The sequence below is a fragment of the Nilaparvata lugens genome, chromosome 11 (genome assembly GCF_014356525.2).
Source record: "Nilaparvata lugens isolate BPH chromosome 11, ASM1435652v1, whole genome shotgun sequence".
Classification (NCBI taxonomy): Eukaryota; Metazoa; Arthropoda; class Insecta; order Hemiptera; family Delphacidae; genus Nilaparvata; species Nilaparvata lugens.
In genome coordinates, this window is record NC_052514.1 from 17,020,343 (window position 1) to 17,038,062 (window position 17,720).

Sequence of the window (17,720 nt, forward strand, 5' to 3'; positions counted from 1 at the left end):
AATATTGTGAAACTCACTGAGAATATTAATAATACATTGTAAAATATCGGATCTATATGGTGCGATACCATGTGAATTGAACCACAACCAGTGATGAATTTCAAATCAGGAAACACAAACTCGATAATTTGGCGTTTTTATCCTTTACGTTCTACAGAGTATCTTTGCTTACATCAATAAAAATTCAACCACTCAAATCACAATATTTTTATTCATGATCTGGGGTTTCCCCAAAACAATCTCCACACAATCAATCTTATACATTAGAATTGGGACTTTTCATGGAAATTACTGTTAAATTCAATTTTCAGATGATAATCCGTGTGCTGGCAGAAGGAGAGGTGTGCGAAGTGCCGATAACTCCCGAAACAACATGTGCCGATGTCATTGACTGTGTCAGGGACCCTGGCGACGAGGAATGCACTCTCCTGCAAACATGGGGTCACGGATACGGTGAGTCAATCATTCAAACACATTATTTCAAATTCGAAAAAAATTAATCGTATTTCATGCTATTTGAGATGGAATGTTGAAAATAATGACTAGTTTTCAAAACTCAAAATTTAGGTTGAATCTTAGACTTTTATTCCCTTTCAAATTCATAAATACACTATTTTGTGGAAACGTTCTCAAATTACTTCTATATAAGGGACAAACACAAAATTCGGTTGTTCTACTTCCAACTGAACAACACCAATTATCCAAATAAAAGTAACTACAAGCAAAACATTTTTAAATGATCAAATATTATGGAATATTTATAGCTTCACTATATGATCCTTCGTGCATAGATTAATTGGATAGAATTTTGTTGAATCAATAGATTGGACAAAGTAGAATATTCAAGTAAATAGAGTAACTGCTATTTTTAAACTAATTTCTTTATACATATTTGAAGAATGATTGTACAGCTATGATTTATGAGTGCTATGATGAATTTTGAGGAGAGATGTTTATTGAGTATCATCGATGGAATGAAAAAATACAAATATGATAAAATAATATAGTTAAGATTATTTGTACTCAGTCTACTAAGTGTTCTCTTAGCGTGCATCAATAAATTATTATTAATAGAATTCTGTTCTATGATATTATTCTTTATCAATTTATTGTACAAAATACTACAATCATAATATAATTATGACATTGAAGGAAAAACTAGTCTGAGCCTGTTCTATTTCTCTCCAAAAAATTTGATAAAAAGCTAATGTTGTCCAAAGGTTGAGGTTATGATATAATTTTGAAATGAATGCAGCAATTGGAGAGTTGAAGCTAATTTCTAAACCAATACATATTTGAACAATTATAGGAGAGCTAAACTAGAGCCATATATGTCGAATTATGAGGAGAGATGTTGATTGTTGAGTAGTTGTGCCTGGTTGCGGCCCCTCTACTCCCTTGACTGCACTCCCGGTGAGATGTGATGCTCGACTGGTTGCCTACTCACAGGCGCCACTTTCTAGAAGCAGTACACACTGGTTGTAACAATGTAGGATCAATTCCCGGGTTTACTCATCTTTATCAGGTTAAACCGCCGTAAAATTGCGTTTACGTTACCAACAGATTTGAATATCATATTTATTCCTAGTATTGATTTCCTCAGATGACATCTTGCTTCCATGGTTCAATTAAATTAGGGTACATCCAATCGGGCATTAAATTTTCAACTATTCATAGATTGATGCTGATTGTTCTAAATAAATTCAAAAATCTTAATCAATGTTTTATGACACTGAGTTTCAATACAATCTTATCAAGCAAATTAAAAACGTTTTATTGGTTTTGGGTGATTCTGTACTTTGAAATACCGGTCATTCATTGTTTGAATTAAGTATAATCCATAGTAGTCGTTCCCAAAAACATATTAACAAAGAAGGCGATAGGGTCAAAACATCTTATCTACTTACTATTCAATATGATTATTGTAAAATTCAAACATTAAAACCGATAATAATCAATCAGCTCCTTGTTTTATGGCATCTCACAGACAAGGTGAGAATTCCTTAACATGTACCCTCCAAGAGATAGAGGAAGAGAGTGAACTCTTCGACATAGAACCCCAAAGTGATAGAGGGAGTGATGGTTGAGATGGAGAGAGAACGAGTCGCATAGGTTGACCACAACTTCCATTCTATTCATGAAACATCCATGCAAAGGCGTGTGGTCGGCATAGCACAAAACAGGCCAACCTGTGTGCTCAAAGGTGAGTTCAGGTCTGGCATGTTCTGAAGTAAGTTTTTGCTGCAGTCTTGGGGTAAGCCGCTCAAGAATGATGGTGGGGAAGGGGTACAAGGGGTTCGGCTTGCAACTTCTTGATGATGTGGCTTGCAATGGAATTTCGGCAAGTTTGGGTTATCCTATCTCGACCCTCTGAAGAGAACACCTCACAGAGAAAACACTCATCGTTGAGTTTCCATTTATTTGAATTTTTCCCTTGAAAGTTTTTCCTATCGAAAGATGAAGAAAATCCTTTCACAAGTATTTTCTATCATCGAACTGATTCTGAAGTTTGTTCCAATCAATACACATTAATATTATTGTTTTTAATCAGCTTATAAACTGTACTAATAGTGGATGTTTTTTTATTTTTCTGGCTCCAAATTGAACAAGTTTTTAAATATGGGGAGACCGATTTCACTAGGCATCAAACCTGCATCGAAATGTAGAAATCAATTTGAAAAAACAAAACAAACCAATATCCTCCAATCTATTAATTTTCAATATATGCATTTTCAAATGGTCTAAGATGATTTCACCTTAATGTTTCACCTTTCTGATTAACCCAGATACAATTATTATATTAGTATAATACATATTTGGACTGAAATTGTTTGTGATTATTATAGAAAGTGTTTTCAAAATCTCATTTAGACTATTTCATTATCAAAATTAGGAAGAGAAACAGTTTCGGGTTTCTCCTGTTGATTCTCTTCCAATCATTTATTTGACGTTGTGATTATGTAAATGGGATAAATAAATCAATTAATTGATTACTTGACCATCTACTGACTGTGCGGCTATAACATGAATTGTATTTGCTCCCAGAGTCATTAACAATAATTAATTTTATACATAATCTGAAAGTTATCTATTTTGATGTTTGAAGCTTGTATCATTTCCATTGTACTATCATTTGCCAAATTCAACTTCACCTAGAGCTTCCAATCCAACTATTATTATATTTGACTCCATAAACAACTCTGCTCAATACAGTGTGTAATTAACTTAATGTATCTTAATTACCCTTCAATTAGAGTTTTTTCAATAATTGAACTCTTTTCTCAAGAAGAATCAATGTACGTCAACTATAGCAATTTCGTTATCTTAAACCGACCACTCTATTGAGTTCTACTCTATCATAAACTTGATGTTCGTTACCTACCCTTGATTTTTTTTGTCAACTTCATTTCTACTAGCAAGCATATGGATATTTCATCATGCAATAACTACAGTATGTAGTTCATCATGTTGGCGATCATCTCACAGACTATTATTTTGAATAATAGTTATTAATTATTTCGGCTCCATTCTATTCAATTAGTGCGTTCAACAACTGGCACTAAGGTCCTTGCTTCTCTCCCTTCATTATTTAGTCTTCTATCTTCACTCCTTTTTTCCTATCTACTTGCAGAGTTAATAATTCGCTGCAGAACTTTCGCCAGTTCTACCTGATGTCTTTAAACTAGTAGTTGAGTGAAGGTCCCCAAGAGCTGAGCATGACCTGGGAACGTGGAAAGGGAAAGTTAGGAATGGAAGAAAATTGGGAAGCAGGAAGGAGAGAGACACAGGTTAGAAAAAAGGAAGTGTAGCAGAGGGAAGGACGTGGATGTTGGGAAGAGAGACAATGAAACTGAGGGAGAAAAGAGACACAAAACATAGAGAGAAAAGGACTCTGAAAAAGGACATAAGAGAGATAGAGTATGAAATTGTTGAAAGGAAAGTCAAATGTTGCAATAAAAGGTGAGGAGAAGAGGAGAAAAGGAGAAGAGGAGAAGAGGAGGAGTGAGAAACAAGAAAAGAAGGTGGAGGAAGACGTGCAGAAAAAATAGAAGTTACAAAAGGAAGAGGAAAACAAGTGATGCTGTGAAGAGAGGATGTGTAAAAAATTGCGGAGAACAATGAAAATAATTTGAAGAAAAGAAGAGAGAGTGATGAAGGAGGAATAATATAGAGTGAGAGAGAAGACATAGGAAGGGTGATAGAGTGAAAAGATAAGGTAGAAGAGAGTCAGAGACAGAGAATGAAGATTTCTTGTGCCATCTGCCTGAGCTGAAAGCTGTTTCCCGAGTTGCTATTAGCAAGGGTGTAGGGAAGAACTTGAGATGTCTGGCTCGTTTATATCAGGTTTATTGCATTAACTTATTAAAGTTGTTCGTCCAACTAATGAATATCTTAGGAGATTTTTCATCCCACTGTCCCATCTTACCGAGAAGAAAGTTTTTATTGTAAACTGTACAGTTTTCTGAATCTCTTGCGCTCCCTGTCCTTCTCCTTCTCCTCGTCTTCTCTTTTTCCCTTCTTCTTCTTTCCCTCCTCATCATTCATTCTGCTCTGGTTCGTTGGATTGCTGCTCTGCTGATAACTGCGTCCTGCAGAATGCCATGCCCTCCCTGAGGAGATCCTCTTTGCAAAATTTATAGCTTTCTTGAAACATATTTACCGTACGTATTAGAGTCACTCAGCGCTCCCAGAAAGCATTCGTTAAGTGTTGGGGCATAAAACTTCTCAACTAAATTGTTTATAGGTTCAATTTCGTGAAGAATCTGATCGTAATATGAAGCACTTTGACCACTCGATCACTCTGCATTTATTGAAGTATTTACAACATTTCTGCCTTTGATTATCAATATTCTCTGTGATTTTTGCTGGATTGGTTAATATTATCAAACAACAATAGCGGAAAATAAAAATATCAATGCCAATGGCAGGAGTATTTGTGATGATTATCAAATTATTAACCCTTGACCTATTTGAAAGAATACAGTAGTTCTGAACAATAACTATTAATATTCTGTATTAGAAATGGATGACTGGTTGAGAACCATGAGAGAATATAGCATAAGAAGATAAACTAATGAAAGACATAAGAAAGCATAAGAAGATAGCCCATGCCATAAGGCTCTTATGTTCCAAATTTTTACTTGTTACTTCAAGCCGATTATTATTGATTACAATATCCTATGGTATTACAGTATTACAGTATAGGCCGGATTAGAGTGTATGGACTACCAGCATCATATAGCTTCAGGAAAAGTAACTACTGTATGTAGACTATCAGCTTAGCAGAATAGTGAAATTTGGGACACAAACGCCCTATATCAAGGGATAACTTCTTATGCTTTCTTTTGTCTGTATAATATAAAATATATTATCGTTCCTCTATGATCATATGAAGTGGAAACATCATACCTGTGTAGTGAAGTCAAGGTAAAACTAATGCTTCATTCTATCTTTACATATTTATTTAATCAACCTCACTTATACTTCTACATCCTACATATCGTATATTTAATATCCTACTCTTCAATACATTGGGTTCAAATGGTAAGGAAGAACCTCCCTGAAGTCTCCCCACGCACAAACTTCATCAGAATTATTTTTATTGAATGAGAGAAATGTTGAATCTGCATATGATTGAAGAAGTTTGCTCAAACATAGATATACAAAATATTCAGTTGGGTAAGCCTTTGCTCAGCAAACGGAGAGATCGTGAATGTCATCAGACAGTAAACGTTTGTCGAAAGTACATTAGAAGTGAGCAAATAGTTTAGGTCCAGCTGCCTCACTTCGACCGGCTGTTTGCTCAGGTAAAACGTTTGCGTTGTCGGCTGCTGTGCGAAAAGGTACATTCAACAGGAAAGTCCTTGTCACTAAAATGCATACTGAACGGGATGATAGAAAGTACTGACATTTTCTGGATTTGTTGACAATATTTCCTAGAGAAACATGTAGGTGATTGTTGTTTTTCATATACAGTTTACACTCGTTTAAGTAAAGAGTTTTTGCTTAATAGAAACGTTTACCGTTTAAGTAAAGATACCTGGATCATTTTGTCTTTGGTAGGAATGCTTATATCATAAGGATTGGTGAATACTGTTACGTAGATTTCTCTACGATTGTTCACTTTAATATTTTTTCACATTTGCTTGATTGTATGATTTTATTACAGGAGTCCAACTTAGCAGGTGGCTTTGGCTTTGGTCTTATTTAAAGAGCTTTGCTGTTTGAAATCATTATCACTTAATTATAATTCGAGTTTCAAATTTTAACTGTTCAATTCATTTCACAACCTTAGATATAAACTTACAAACACAGTCCTATCGTATATTATTATAATATCGAGTAACAATATGTTACTATACTAACAGTAGTTGACTACATATTGATGACACTAACTTACAAACACAGTCCTGTCTCTTATTATTTGGATAAATAATTATATTATTAGTTCAAGTTATAAAGCTATAAAATTATCATTGTAAACGTTTTCTGCTTGCTGAAATTCACATAATGACTTATTCCGTATGTCATATATTTATTATGGAATTTATGTTCAACGTAAGCAGTGTTCCTAGTCTCGTATCCTATATGAGAAAATGTGAACAGAATTTTGCACTACAATCTCACGTTTCGGTAATAAACTTTACAACACACTTCAGTGTATTTCAGCCAAGAGGAATTAATTTCCTCCGCTTTATATAGATTTAGAAAGCAGAGGTCGTAATGCTGGTATCTGCCAAGATGTCCAGTATTTTCCATGTGTTGTCAGGTACAATTGAGTACTGCTATTAACTCCACGCATCTAGCAATAAAGCAAGATGCTTTCGAACATTTTTCACATCGAATCGAGTAGTTCTGCATCACTCTTCCCGAGACATAGCTTGTTTCTTCAATTTTTTCGCAATTTGAAGGTACCAATTCAAATAAAAAGTAACTGCTCATTCAAAATAAAACAACCCCAATAAATTCCATTCATTTTCCCTTTTTTCACATTCTTCTATTTTCCGAGTTCATACTTGCTCAGCTCCATCATAGTCCATCTCATTTCTTTTCCTTCACTTAGTAATCGGTCTTTCAAACTCGATGATTGAACAGTTAAGTAACTTATAGCAGAAGTGCATTCTATTTTTATCTGTCGGAAAATATTTTTCTCTGACGAACTTTCATTGACATTTGATTGGACTTTAGAAGAACTGAACATATCTAGTTACATCCGTTACCCTATTTCAATCACTAATATATCATTCCAAAAATATTCTCAAAACTCAGTATTTTTCTTTAGGATAGTAAACCTTTCACTCATTTCCAAGATTAATCCTACCCCTCTATTTTATAATGATTTCATTTGGTATGTTGAATGTAGAAAATATTCTATCCTACTGTAAGAAGCAATAATTATTAATCACTGTTTATCATCCAAGGGATGCAATTTGAATAATAAAATCTGAAAGGCAAAATTAATAGTGTTGAATGAATGAAGAATAATGTTGTATGAAAGTTTTAGTGTCAATGCACTAGAATCAAAGTTGTAGTGTCTATTCTCAATGCACCAGAAAATAAATAGCCGTCGTAAAGGCTAGTTAAGACCTTTCTTTATGGGATTACCCACCAACAGAAGAGCAATTCCCTTATTTTCACTAGAAAATCGAGAACTCACCTATATGAATTCAAAATTCCATTTAGAGTAATTCTAATAGTTCCGGAAAAAAATTCGTTGAAAACCTTCGATTTTTCAGAATCTTATAGAGGGATAACATTTTCGAAGATATAATTTGATATAATAGATAGCTAAGACGTTTATTGTATACAAACTGTGAGCTTCAGCTTAGCTACTTAATTGATGAGTACACAATCAATTCCAAAATTTTCCGCAAGCTCCTCGGGGTTTGAATTTGAATTGGTTTGTTTTTTCAGATTGATTTCTACATAGATTGCAGGTTTAATGCCTAGTGAGATCGGACTCCCCGATTGACTCGGGTCAACAGTCAACTAACCCTAATCTCTAAAAGTTTCTAAACATCGTTATGAGGTAATAAAGGTGATATGATTTTAAGGTTCTAAGTTAGAAGTTTGAAAGTTATGAGTTGATAACGTAATAAGGTAATGTAGAAAGAGTATTTTCAAGCTGAAGCGTGCACCAACAAGCGTCCATCACTGGAATGAAGTTAAGAGAGGTTTCAATAGCCGAGATTTCAGTCGGAGGCGGGCGTGCGTCCCTCTAGCCCGTCAAGAATATCAATGAACACCGGTGGTGGTCGTTTAAAAGTTGTCAACTTTAATTCAGTCAAAAGCGAAACTTGTTCTCATTCACATTCAGTATCCTCAACCCTAATTTACTTACTCAACTTTACTACGCCGCATTAAATCAACTCACACTTTTTTCTCTCTACTCACCACTAATTCCATTCAAGCCCTGCTTCTCTACCTTTCTTCATACTCGTCCATTCAATTCCTTGTGCACTGGATTTTTGTTAAAATGTTGTTTATTAATATTCTTGATAATCTTAGTGACGATTGAAAAGTTCAACATTTACAAACGATTAGAGAACCGATTCACATTTAATATAAATAAAAATATTTATAGCTTCCAATTTGTTCATACAATCCCTGTTCCTACAAATCAATACAACATGAATCCATGAGAACTTGAATCTCTCTCATTGAGTGTGAATGCAACAAATCATTTCTCATGTTCCAGTTCGGTGCTAGAATGGAACTAGTTTTCCTCTAGTAATAGAACATTCAATCTTTCTCTTCTATTTACTATTTATACCCTATCAGTTCTCAATCATTTTTGTTTCTTTATCTAGAGTACACAGTCCACAATACAAATTTACAACATCATCTCGCCGGATAATTCTATATATAATATGATTGTACCTTAAATTAATGCTACCCCTTTATTTGTCGAACATTTTGCTTCCAGTAACACTTGCGACTGGCATTTAAATACGAAAAAATGAATTTCCAAAATAAACTTCATAATCTCAATTTTTCCGCATTTTCTTTCAATACTAGGGTTTCTATATTTTATGTAGTAAGGCCCCTAAAAGCGTCGCCTTCTAACTTGCAAACTTGAAGCGTTCGACGACTTGGGAAGTCGTTCAACCTATGAAAAGTTGAAAGTCGGCAATATTCTTGTTGCTTCCAAGGAAACACATTTTTCCATTTAAAGAGATTTCTAAATGATTTGAATGGCATGAATTGTCACGGTAATGGATTACAGAGACTCAAGTCTTTGGAGAAGAATAAAAGCAATGGGTCAAGAAATCTGAAGCTCTTATCGATTAATAATTTATTCCATTGTAACTGATAACAATGGAATTATTCAGAGGAATTTATCGAACTGGAATTTGGATTTTTTTTCTAAAAATGTTTCAGCGCTAATCTTATCACATATTTCGAATGAAGTATATAACGATAGGATACAATGCTTGTATAATATGTATTATATTAGTATGTAATATTGACATGTTTCATGAGAGAATTTTTAACTGCAAATTATATTAATATAGTATATAACGGTGAATAGTATGTGATATTGACATGTTTTAGAGTTCAATATGGCGTTACTTACAACTAACTTAGTTATAAATAAAGATATAAATCTCAGCACCCTTTTACATTATTTTGTCACAACATGTTTCGGACATTATTGCCATTTTCAAGTCTTGAGAACGTCTTGAAACATGCTGTAACAAAATAATTTAAAAGGATACTGAGAATCATATTTTCATTCACATTAAAAGTAGCCCTAAAGAAAAAAGACAACTTAGTTATAATTTGAGAGATTTTTCATCTGAGAATAGTACCTATTGAACGAAAAGTATGATTAGTATTGAACTACAGTACAGTATTCACAAGTCAAAAGAATGACTTGAAACCCTTTGGCGATACCAGCTGTGAATTTCAATTCAATTCTCACAACCTTCATAACTAGTGAACACAATAAAAATTTGTATTATGATCACATTAATGGATTAAAAATATGCCGCATTACAACTAAACAGAATAAAGCCGATAATGCAATAAGATGCTATTTCATATCATAGATATACCACAAAGGCTGCCGAACAAAATGGAAAAAATGTCCTAGTCATGCCAATAATCTTATCAGTGAAATTCATCACGAAATACAATTCCATAGTGGTTATTACTACCACGAAGCCACCCTTTCTATATTACAAAAAAGCCCTACCTTATACTACATTCGCCTCCTATACCTAAAAATTTGCCTTGCTGACCAACTTGACACGCACAGCCTTCTACAGTGAGATCCACTTCAAATTGTCAGAATTCGTAGAACGGTAAACACTGATTTCATCTTATAAGGAATGCTGACAGTTCAAGTGAATATTTCAACCTGTCAGCATTAATTGAACGGGAAGCACTGATGATATCTGATGAGGCATTCTGACAGTTTAAAGTGGCTCTCACCAGCCACACTGTTGACAACGTGGGCTGGCTAATAGCTGGTTTAAAGGGGTTGTCAGGTGACGTCATAGTAATAGAGGCCGGCGTTGATTCAACAAACTACTGTAGTTGAATTAACGAGTTAATTTGAGTTATTCAACTGTGTACACTCTCCAGTCAAAAGAGTTGTGAAGATTTGAGTTTGTTCCATAGTCTAAATTGTAGTTCCAAGTGATTAAAATTTAACAAGTATATTGGATCATTATAATTAAATTCATAAATAATTGAAATTGATTTGAATATGTCTTGATTGATGGTAGATCATTTTTTAATACTTGGTCTTCCCACACCTCATGACAAAACTTACTATGTCTATCCCACAAATTAATCCTATCAATTACTGATATATAACTTGGATTATTTCGATTCACCCTCTCACTATTCCTCTTCTCTGAAGTCTCATCTCTCGGTTTAGTTGCGTTGCAGAAATCCTCCAAATATTTGATGACATACAAGTTGATATCAATTCATATCATGGCATATCAATTGGAATTACGTTTCATCAAAATTGTCATTTTCACGAGTACAATAATAATTGTATTTACTTTTACTTGTGAAACATCGAGGTGGTGGTATTCTTCAAAGACATTATATAGATGTAACTATTGTACAGTATTTTAATCAATATTCATCTTAATTGGACTTGAGAACTTAATTGAACTTATAATATTATTGTACTTCAAATTACGTTTCTATTCAAACATATCTCTCAAGTTCGGACTATGTGTAACCTTATCTAAATTTGGGAGAGGAATAGCACAAGGTTACCTTATTTTCTCTCCCTATCATTATGATGATGTACTCATTGTATGAATTAATATAGAATAAATAATATATAAAGTTGTGTTGTACATTTTTGCACATCATGAACAGGAAATGAGATTCTGTTCTTCTATACATTTTGCTTGAAATGGATTACACTGTTTATTTATAAACAACCATGAACAAACTCAAATTTGTGGCTGAAGAGCTGAAGACCAATATTCAACTATTGGCTCCATGCTTGTGAGCTTGGCTCCGTCAATCGGACGGTTGACGGTTCAACCAGTTGATATCTGCACAACGGTTTCGGTTCGTTGACACTTGAAACGGTTGACGACGTGGCGTGGCGTTGATCGCGTGACGAGACGGCAGGTCGCTGCCATGTCGCCATGTGGGCGATGGCTGAGTCTGGCTCGATAATAAAGAAATGCGAATGCCAGGTGATAGACCACGATTGTGAGGTCAGTATCGCGCCAAACGTCCCACCGAAATCAACTCACAACTCACAACCACAACTTAACTCTATCAATTTCCGTGTAGTGAACGCCTTCAAGTGATGGATCTCAGAAATGTTGTGTTCTTGTTGAAAATCTAGAAAATCGTCCTAGAATCAAGTAGTCATAACAACATCTTAATTTAGTAATTATTATTAAACGAAAATCTCAATTTTAAAAACTTAATTTAGTGTTTTTAGGTTTATCATTTATCGTGGGTTGATGTAGAATTCCTTCAGTGATGGATCTAACAAATTTATAAGTTATCTTGTGATATATTGGTGTGGTGCTATTAGTTATTCACAGTAAATTCCTTTTAAATATGATGTGAATCTTACAAATGAAAGGAGAGGTTCAACTATAGTCTAACTTGTGACTAATATTGAGTGTTTAGTGTTATTCCCATCAGTTCACGTGGATGTCTTCTGGTGATATACCTAAAAGTGTTTTGTGATTATTTTTGATCGTGTGGTGTTATCAGTGTTCAGGTTTCCATGAAATTTTTAATTATTGTGTATTTCAATGTCTCAAGATACTTATTTCCTCAAGAGAGGGTTAATGATTTCTATTAAATTTCTTATTGAAATTGAGTCTCTAGGATGGCATGTATAAATAGCCTACTTATATTCCTATATATCTTCCAAATCGTATTACCGTGACATAACTACTCATCATTTGGAATTTTTAGAATTTTTCTATAAGTCAGTATATCATTTCAATTGACTCTTCCAAATCCTATTTGTAACTTGAGATGATTGTTATCCTTGAATGTTAAACATATTTGAGAGTAATTTTTGAGTGCTTAATTTATGTGCTTTTATATATTTATGAACACCGCCTTCTCATTATGTTATCAATTTGCCTCTCATTCCATTCAGTTCCAGTAATATTGAGTATCATTTTCAAAAACGATTATTTTGGCCAATTATTGTAGTTTTATTAACTTGTGCCATGATGCCTGATGACATTCAAATCTGTTAATTAAATGTCAGATATTTTATTTTCGAGTCCGAAATACTAATTCACAAGAGTGTACAGCTTTTATGAATCATCAGTTTGTAACAATATTTCTTATTAGTTTGGCTGCTATTAGGTTAACTAGCCCTTGAGAGACCAAAAGAATGTACAAGTAAAAATGATAATTTCATATTGAGAAGTCAATACCAAGGTAGAATTGTACAAAAAGTGTAAAACTACGTTTTTCAACCCAATTTCCCATTCTTGAGTTTGCATGTTGACCATCAATTCAGACGACGGGCTGTCGTCGACGTTTTACCAATAAATTTCGATAGGAATTGTATTCCAGACGAGTTCAAGTGTCACCAATTCTCAGGTATTCTGGCTCTTCGGCTCTTCTTTGACGCACGATCAAATTAACTTAGCAGTCGTCGTTGTTCTGTGTCTAAATTATGCACAGGCTTCTATGAAAGAGGCCAGTTAACTTAAATAGCTGAGTTATTATTGTACTTTAGAGGTTGTCTGTTATTACTAAAGATGTCCTGGACTAAATTCCAACCTGAAATGGAGTTTTAATGCTATTGTAAGTAATAACGATGGATAGTTCTGAAGCATTCAAGGTTTCGTGTCAATAATTGTTCCCTTACAAATATTATTATACACTGTGAATACAGCTTATGTTTTATGTTGTAAAACATGAAAAAATCAATATAATGTAGAAACAATACTATTTCAGTTTCCTGAGTTTGCTTTTCTCTTTATCTACTTCTCCACCCCAAAGTACTTTTCCACTAAGCACTTTCTGGGCTTGAAATAAATCTGTCCTCAATTAGAATTAACTTTTAATCTAATCTGGAATCATTTCAATTTCCTTTGAAAATAATTATATGCAAGACTTCCTCAATTTAAAATATCAGAAAATAAGAATGTAATAAAAGAAGTGAGTTATGAAATTGCTTCCCGGTGGTTCGGAACCCACCAAAAACCCACTAAAGAGATCCATTCATCTCTCATTATCATTATCATCACCAACGCACAAGCCAATGCTCATGTGGGCATCACCCTCAAAGGGAGGGTGATACAAGATATAAAGTATATATATATATATATATATATATACTTTGAGAATTGAACATGGACTAGTCTGATAATCACCATTCCACAGGCTCAGTAACTGCTGTTAAACGAGCAAAAGAAATAGCAAATGTTGGGTAATCATCTACTAGGCCATTCATTGATTTTCTACGTTTGGCTCACTGAATTATTCACTTGTCCTTGTACAAAAGCGTTCCTATGAACGATTTCCCACCCTCACACAAGTCGGAATTTAATAGGAACATGTGCTCCATATCCCCACACCCATTATTGATGTGTGACGGGTTTTCTTGACCTATAGTTTTTCAAACTTCGTGAAATCATTGGATATTCAGATTGGGAGTGAAAAATAGTCCAAGCTCTGTTCTATTATTGACAATAAAACGGTTAGTGTGTGACAGGAACGTACAAATCATTGGACATTGCAGAATATTTCATTTTGCAAAGCTCCTTTGATTTCTAAATAATTAATGTAATAACAGTTGGAATTCAAATTCTTATCAAAAATTAATGTAGTCCTCTTATTGAGAGTATAAAGTATTCTTCTGTAAGTAAAGTCTCCTTTCGAAATATAATATCAAATTCATGTCATATGCTTCATACACAAAATATTCACATTGAGTAATATTCTATGTGCATTTACATTTATGAAATACTGTATTTACATTTTGATGTACTAATTTTGAGTGACGTTGATGGGAGAAATCAATGAATTGAGATTTAAATGATAAGAATTTTCCATTTTGCAAAGGAATAACTCATTTCATTTGATTTGTCTGCTTTCCAAATTATTGTAATAACAGGTTAGTTGAGAACTGAAAAAATCATTCTCTCAGAATGAAGAGGGTTAAACCAAGTTTCAACTATTCATTTCCTTTAATTAATTTGACGAAGAGAGTGGAATTTGAATATGTTCGATTGGCACCACGAAAAAACTAATTTCCAATATTGAGATTTTCTTCAAGTAATGACTAATGAGAAAGGACAAAGTATTTTAAATCCTTGTTAAGCTTGTGTTCCCTACGAATATATATGAGTAATTACTGTAGATATTACAGATGAAAAAGATGATATTTATTTGACTAGAGATATAAAACAGTCTTGAAATGAAGAATCTAAATTGTTGAAATCTTTAGTACCATAATGATTACTGAGTTGAATAATTTCGGCTGCAAGACAAAAAACCCAATTGATGGGGCACTTTAATTCGTTCAGCGCTTTATTCTCTCGAAATCCACCCCCCAGTGTGTGAATCTCACCTAAGGGATGAAAATAAGCGAGGCAGGTGAACGCCCGAAACACTAAATCGAAGGTTAATGGGAAAGCTACCCTTTCTCCTACTCCACAAAGTCTTGTTTGTAAAGCCAACCCTTACCCTCAACCCTCACCTGTATGCTTTTTCCCCTGTTTTGTAGCAGTGATGCAAGGTTGGGCAGTTAATTTCGGCTAAAACCAAAACCAGCAAATAGAAAATTATACCTTCATCGACCTGGTGATAAAACATGCTTAACGGCATGTACCGTTTTCTATCGTATATTTATAATATCAGCCGACTATAGGGCTGCAATATCACGATATTCCAATATTGCCCACGAGAAAAAACGAAGTATGGATAAACCAAGATTATTTTTAGGAAACGGGAGCAATAAAAATCGGCTTCTGATTTCAATATTGTACTAAAGAAACGTCTTCGCTCTGAAAATGAAATTTTGTTGTTGTTAAATTCAAATCATTTTCTATTAGAAATCCATTCATATTGTTGAGGTTTTGATGTATTCTTTTATGCATGGGAAATTATTGTGTTGTTCTGATACATTTTACAAGTCTCTATAAAATGACATTAAGCTAATAGCCTCATGCTCATAATCTGCTGCCCTTGAAGTTTCGAATATAAGTTGATTAGAACTGCAAATCAAGATCATTATCACATTTTTTCATACCTTGAGCCTGTCTTCTATAATGTTATTTCATAGACTAACTAAACGTATATGTTAGATCTTGGTTAAAACGGTGGTTCTATTCATGACCGCTTTAGTATAGACTCATCAGCCGTAAACTTGTTTAAACTTTTGTCAACAACTGATTCTACCATCAACTAATGATTGAAGGTAGCAAATACAGTATCACTGATATGAATTGACAATATTGAGTGCTGGAATAGTTGAATTCATTACTCCAACCCCAAGAATAGTATATAATTGCAAGAGTATTATGCTTGTCTTGCTTAGACCCCTGTAAAAATGTTCCCTCAATATCATTGGTCAATCCATGATGACGTTCAGATGTCTTGAAATTAATACTCGGAATGAGAAGTTGGTCTCGACTCTCGACACCCCCTTCCACTCTGCAGTGGTTAATTGGTAGTCTATAAATTGGAGAGGCGTAAGATCTCCTCACTCCCCACTTCTCACTCTTATCTCCCTCGTAGCAAAACAGTGAAATGGAGCTGGGCCAAATTGTATTTGGAATTTGACCAACCCCTTTGGACACTGACCGGAACTAGTGGCAAGTGGCGAAAGAGAAGGAGACAGTAGTAGGAGCTTTGAGAGAGAACATAGGTGAAGAAAGATAAGAGAGAGGGTATGAGGAGATGAAGAGATAAAGCGCTATGACCGACTTGGGTCTTTAAAACAACCACTGTATCTGATGGGGTGACAATGACAGAAACTACAGTCGATACCCTCCATTCTGCAGATGATGTCCTTCTGTTTGGTCCAGTGCTTTCTTGATCTCACCAAATGACGACGACATTGTCTTCTATTTGTGGCTTGTTTCTTGGGGATCTGCTTCACTTATCCGACTTGGGTCACTCTGACTCTGCTGGTTTTAATATGCAGGTCAGCATCAAATCATTAAATAATACAGTATAGTTTCAATACCTCTCAACATCTTTCGTTATTATTTTCATCCCATTTCCTCGCGTTTACTTGTTTGCATCCCACATCCCTGCTTTCCATAGCAGTGAAGTTACAAAATAATTCAAATCAAAATTTTTATTCGCTATTGAAACAATTGAGGATCCTGCCAAACCCGTAGGTTTTTCATTATGATTCTTCATTTGACACTGAATTTGGAACTCTTGTTGTCAATGATGTAGAAGTCAACGACATTGAGGATGCTGGAACTATCATTTTAAAACATCTCCTTTTCCAGCAATTGACTTCCTGATTAGTTTTGATGTAGTTGAAATGATGAGAGCTCAAATTTCAGCAGAGAATAATGAATGAGCTTAACAGTTTTGAAATAACTAAACAAAGTCATTCGTAGATTATAATTCCACAGCATAATGGATTATATGAGAAATTCTAAATTCAATACTTTTATGTGATATTGTTATTTCCCTTATTCTCTAATGGAATTTTATTTCAATTATCAGGTTGTGCTCCATATTTCAGGAGAAACGTTGAGAAAATATATATAATAGATTTTGTCAAGTGAAACAATGTAAATGTGCTTCGATTCTGGAAAACCTAACTATGATTTTAAGTGGAACTTCAGTGACTAAACTGTAATCTATATTATATGAAAAATCAGTGGTTCTCTTCAGAAATAACTCTAAAAGATTTTTGAGATCGTGTCAAGAGGGTCATATCAGTATGATGCTAGTTACAACAGCTAGAAAAGGACCCGGCGCCTATAAACGCTTGCCTCAGGATGATCAAGCACTACCAGACGAGGAAAAAGAAATTCCACTGGTCAATGGTTTTGATGGTGGAGCAAGTGAAAACAAAATTGAAGAGAAGAAATCAACTAGGAACAAGCACAGAAAAAGTAAATATAACATAGCATAATAACTTGATTATTAAATTTCACAACAGTAGTTGCTTCTTAATAATTATGTTATTGTTCTCACAGCTTTATTTTGAAAAGATGAAGATTCGTTTAGTATCAATAACCATCTTTGTTCACTTACGAGATATTTAATTCAAATATTAAAAT

General features: G+C 34.1%; 1 protein-coding gene across 5 annotated transcripts in view; it reads left to right on the plus strand.

The window, feature by feature from the left end:
• LOC111057853 (apoptosis-stimulating of p53 protein 1) overlaps positions 1-17,720 on the plus strand; it is a 376,427-nt gene that overhangs the window by 111,095 nt on the left and 247,612 nt on the right. For 4 of the 5 annotated variants that reach the window (XM_039437710.1, XM_039437716.1, XM_039437712.1 and 1 more), the window contains exon 1: positions 17,363-17,552. In XM_039437710.1, the coding sequence (XP_039293644.1) occupies positions 17,378-17,552 (175 nt within the window). In that variant the 5' untranslated portion in view covers positions 17,363-17,377. Of the gene's footprint in view, positions 1-311; positions 454-17,362; positions 17,553-17,720 lie in introns of those variants that run through there. The other variant, XM_039437713.1, reaches the window with a different exon arrangement.